The sequence below is a fragment of the Microtus pennsylvanicus genome, chromosome 1, assembly GCF_037038515.1.
Source record: "Microtus pennsylvanicus isolate mMicPen1 chromosome 1, mMicPen1.hap1, whole genome shotgun sequence".
Classification (NCBI taxonomy): domain Eukaryota; kingdom Metazoa; phylum Chordata; class Mammalia; order Rodentia; family Cricetidae; genus Microtus; species Microtus pennsylvanicus.
The window spans coordinates 99,896,170-99,901,069 of NC_134579.1; the positions used below are offsets into that span (position 1 = coordinate 99,896,170).

The 4,900-nt window shown below is 54.3% G+C and overlaps 1 protein-coding gene across 2 annotated transcripts; it reads left to right on the forward strand.

Annotated features, from left to right (window-relative positions):
- The first annotated feature begins 1,136 nt into the window (after positions 1–1,136).
- On the forward strand, positions 1,137–4,296 carry Epo (erythropoietin). 2 transcript variants are annotated; one of them, XM_075957036.1, is made up of 5 exons: positions 1,137–1,149; positions 1,694–1,836; positions 2,276–2,362; positions 2,584–2,763; positions 4,141–4,296. In XM_075957036.1, the coding sequence occupies exons 1-5, from the start codon at positions 1,137–1,139 to the stop codon at positions 4,294–4,296; spliced, it is 579 nt and encodes a 192-aa protein (XP_075813151.1). The 2 variants fall into 2 exon arrangements, with proteins under 2 accessions (XP_075813151.1, XP_075813160.1); XM_075957045.1 differs by having other exon boundaries at positions 4,144–4,296.
- Positions 4,297–4,900: the final 604 nt, after the last annotated feature.

Here is a 4,900-nt window from a genome sequence, read left to right on the forward strand (position 1 = left end):
AATCCCCCAGTGAGGGGCTGGGGTGTGACTCAGTGGTAGAGCACCTGCTTAGACTTCCCCAGTGAGGGGCTGGGGGTGTGGCTCAGCTGTAGAGTGCCTGCCAAGACTCCCCCAGTGAGGGGATATAGGGGTGTAACTCAGCAGTGGAGTGCCTGCCAAGGCGCCCCCAGTGAGGCTGGGGGTGTGGCTCAACAGCAGAGTGCTTGCCTAGAATCCCTCAGTAAGGGCGCGGGAGCTCAGTTATTGAGCATTTGCAAACGTACAGAAAGCCTGGGGTTCCAGCACTGCAAAAACAAAAGCAAGAACCTCACATCAACGGTCCATAGTCCTCAGCAATGTGCCACAGGCTTTCTCTTCTGAAAGTTACCTTTCTGGGTTTTTAGAAAATGAGAAGGGGTGCGGGGAGGAACCCCACAGTCCTTACTTACTTGCATCTGGTTCCTCAACAGGGACACTCTGGCTTTTAGAGCAAGTCGTGAGACTGTAAGGAGCAAAAGCACTTGGGCTACTTCCAGACTCCAGCCCCTAGGTATTTCTGATCTAAGTCTCTGTCCTGGGATAAGGACGCCCCCCAGAGGAGGTGATCTGGTGCCCAGCAATTCATAGATCAGCTCCTCACCTCAGTCTAGGCTTCCCGCGCATCTTACAGATGTGCACCCCACTGGGCTCCCCTCCTGGAAATCGGAATCTGTCCACTCCCCCTCAAGGAAGACCCCCCTGACAGCGTGCGTGCCTGGAACAACCCGCTCCACCCCAGCAAGCACCAGACCCAGGCGTCCTGCCCCTTGCTCTGACCCCAGGTGGCCCCCACCCCTGGCGACCCCTCACGCACACACTGCCTCACCCCCACCCCCACCCGCGCACGCACACATGCTGATAACATCCCCGACCCCCGGCCGGAGCCACAGTGTCCCCGGACCAAGCCTGGCCGGTGGCTGCTTCTAGCTGTGTTCCCGAACAGACCCTTGGCCAGAGCCACCGCGTCCCCACTCTGCCAGCGCTCCCTGAACGGTGACCACCTTCTTCCAGGCTAGTGGGGTGACCTGGTCCCACAGATCTTCCAAGGATGAAGACTAGCAGCGTGGACACTGGCCCAGCCCCGGGTCGCTAAGGGGCCCCGGCAGCCAGTCGCGGAGATGGGGGTGCCCGGTGAGTACTCACAGGCTAGGAACCTGTGACCTCCGGGGCTCCTGTTTGAGCAAGGATTTGCATCTGAAGCTATTGGCCAGGAAGTGGCCGTGTTCAAGGACCAGCGACTAGCCAAGGATCAAGGAAGAGAGAGGGGGTGGGGCAGCCTCCTCCACGTGCAAGCAGAGGTTTGGGGAGCCCCCTCGTGAATGACAAAAAAGGGGGAGATCCAGAGCAGGGACAAAGTTTAGGATTTTAGGGAACTGAGGCGCTGCTCTGTGGGTGAGAAGCTGCTCAAAGAATTACCTGCGTCCAGGAGTCCCAGCTTCTCAGGATCTGCCAGCCTCTGGCGCGCACCCACAGTGAAGTTTGACCGAGAAGTGGATGCCGGTCGCTTGGGGGGTGGGGTGTGCAGCGCCGAGGGGCAGAATGAAAGCCACTCAGGCAGAGAGAGCCTAAGCAATTGCAAGGTCGGGGTCAGCAAAGACTCGCTGAGCACACCAGCCTCTGCAGGACCACCGCCCCCTCCCCTCCCTGCCTCACTCTCAGCCTGCCTTTCTTCTAGAACGTCCCACCCTGTTGCTTTTGCTGTCCTTGCTGCTGCTTCCTCTGGGCCTCCCAGTCCTCTGTGCTCCCCCTCGCCTCATCTGCGACAGTCGCGTTCTGGAGAGGTACATCTTGGAGGCCAGAGAAGCCGAGAATGTCACGGTAAGCTCCCCGGTCCCACAAAAGAAACTGGTTAAGGGTCTAGGAATTTGGGTTCTTTCTTAGCGCTGCCTTTAGGGTCAAGATGAGATGTTTAATCCCAAACCTCTTCCACCCCCCACCCCCCAAGAATGATAAAGCTGGACAGGGGATGTGTGGCCCAGTTTGGTACAGTGCTGGCTTAGTGTACAAGCAACCATGGTTTCGATTCACCTACATCCCTAGTATTTGGGAGGTGGAGTATGAGGATCAGAAATTCAAGGTGAGCCTCGGCTTCATAAGCCTTGGCTAGCCTCAAATTTGAAACCCTTGACACAAAACTCTGTGTAAAATAGGGAAGAATGCTAAAGCTGGTGGCCCCCAAAGCATGCCCAGTAACGCTCAAAGACAGAGAGTATCTGCAGGCTTTTTGGGGGTCTTGATGTGGTGGTGTGTCTTTCAGATGGGCTGTGCAGAAGGTCCCAGACTGAGTGAGAACATTACAGTCCCAGACACCAAAGTCAACTTCAATGCTTGGAAAAGAATGGAGGTGAGTTCTATTTTTTCCCCTTCCTAGAGGTGGGTGGGTCTCAGTCTGACACCCCGATAGTGTGGGAGAAAGAATGATAAAGACAATGCCTGTTGGGATATGGTAGCATCCATTCAACAAATCTGATTGGTTGCTTTACTGCTCCTTCTACCTAGCCGCTAGGGTGTCTGATAGCCAGGGAGACACTGGATGGCCCTTTCTAAGTCCTTTGCCTCCTCTAGGTGCAAGAGCAGGCTGTAGAAGTTTGGCAAGGCCTGTCCCTGCTCTCAGAAGCCATCCTGCGTGGCCAGGCCCTGCTGGCCAACTCCTCCCAGCCATCAGGGATGCTTCAGCTGCACATAGACAAAGCCATCAGTGGCCTGCGCAGTCTCACTTCCCTGCTCCGGGTGCTGGGAGCCCAGGTGAGTAGGGATGGGTGTGGACTCAGCTGAGGGCTGAGCCTGTAAGATAGCTCAATGGGTAAAGGTACCTGCTGCCAAGCCTGATGCCCTGAGTTCAAAATCCCCGGAAGCCACCCTGGGAGAAGAGAACTGGTTCTCTCAAGCTTGGTCTCTCACCTCCACCTACATGCTGTGGTGCATATGAGTACATAAATGAATTCATGTAATAACAAATCTAAAACAAGGAATACTGAGAGCTCAGGCTGGGAGATGGGGTGGGGGTGGCATGCTTGCTGCACAGATGTGAGAAATTGAGTTCAATCTCCATCACTTCTGTTTAAAAAACAAACAAACAAACCAAACAAAACCAAGGTAAGGTGAAATACACATGTAACCCCAGAGCTGGGGCATAGGAGCACGGGGATTCCTGGGACTCACTAACCAGCCGTCCAACTCTGTTGGTGAGCTCCAGGTTCACGAGAGATGCTGACTCAGAAACTAAGGTGGAAGGGCTACAGAGATGGCTCGGCGATTAAGCGTGCTTGCTGCTCTGGCGGAGTTCAGTTCCTAGCCCCCCCACCTCAGGTGGCTCTCAGCAGCCTTTAAATCCAGCTCTAGGGGATCTGAGGCTGGATCCCAGACTCCCTGAGCTCCTGCACACATGCAAACATGCAAATAGAAACAGACAATGCAGAGTGACTGAGGAAGACACACCTCTTGCTTCTACACCTCATGTGTTGCGCACACACATACATACACCCCCACATGTTGTGCACACACATACATACACCCCCACACATTGCGCACACACATACATACACCCCCACACGTTGTGCACACACATACATACACCCCCACACGTTGTGCACACACATACATACACCCCCACACATTGCGCACACACATACATACACCCCCACACGTTGTGCACACACATACATACACCCCCACACGTTGCGCACACACATACATACACCCCCACACGTTGTGCACACACATACATACACCCCCACACGTTGTGCACACACATACATACACCCCCACACGTTGCGCACACACATACATACACCCCCACACGTTGTGCACACACATACATACACCCACACACAAATAATACTGAGGGCGTTCTTCATCATCCCCCCCATTCTGTTCCTGGTAACCTTTTCTTTTCTTTTTCTTTCTTTTTTTTGGTTTTCAAGACAGAGTTTCTCTGTGGCTTTCGTGCCTGTCCTGGAACTAGCTCTTGTAGACCAGGCTGGCCTCGAACTCACAGAGATCCGCCTGCCTCTACCTCCCGAGTGCTGGGATTAAAGGCATGCACCACCACTGCCAGGCTTCTCATTACATTTTCATCCGCAGTCCTCAGCACTGCAGTGACATCATATTTTCTCTTGACAGAAGGAGTCGATATCCCCTCCAGATGCCACCCCACCTGCTCCACTCCGAACCCTCATGGTGGAGAATTTCTGCAAACTCTTCCGAGTCTACTCCAACTTCCTCCGGGGCAAACTGAAGTTGTACACGGGGGAGGCCTGCAGGAGAGGGGACAGGTGACCTGCTGCTGCTACCGTGATGTGTCCACCAACTCGCTCACCGTCACTGCCTGTGTCACGCCAACTTTCCACCACTCCCAACCCTCCTCAAAGGGGTTGTGACCTCCTCACCAGCTTGTCCTCGGGACACTCCAGCATCAGCAGTGACATCTTGGGGAGCCAGAACTTTTCAGAGCTCCATTCTGAAGTCTGAAGATGTCACCGGGCCAACCTGAGGCCCCAGAACAGGAGAGATTCAGACAGCCATCTTGGATATATCTGTTTTGTTTTTGTTGAGACAGGAGGGTCTCACATAGCCCAGGCTGGCCTGGAACTCGCTGTGTAGCTAAGGATGACTTTGGACTCCCGATCTTCCTGCTTCCGTTTCCCAAGTGCTGAGATTGTAAGCGTGCACCCACCCATTTACGGGGTGCTGGAGATGGAAGCCGGAGCTTCATGCATGCTAGGCAAGCACTCTACAAATTGGACTATATCCTCGGCACCCAGAAACCAGCATATAAACTCAGGGACAGAGATCTAAACTCAGTGTCCTGCCGGAACTGTGACCCCACAGGACAAGCTTTGGGGTTCAATCCTTGTGGCACCTACGAAGAATACAGGGACTG

Excerpts from the sequence above, each read along its gene's own strand:
- Epo (XM_075957036.1), top strand. Across the intron at positions 1,837-2,275 it reads GAGAAGCCGAGAATGTCACG|ATGGGCTGTGCAGAAGGTCC; the intron begins GTAAGCTCCCCG and ends TGTGTCTTTCAG. Across the intron at positions 2,363-2,583 it reads ATGCTTGGAAAAGAATGGAG|GTGCAAGAGCAGGCTGTAGA; the intron begins GTGAGTTCTATT and ends TGCCTCCTCTAG.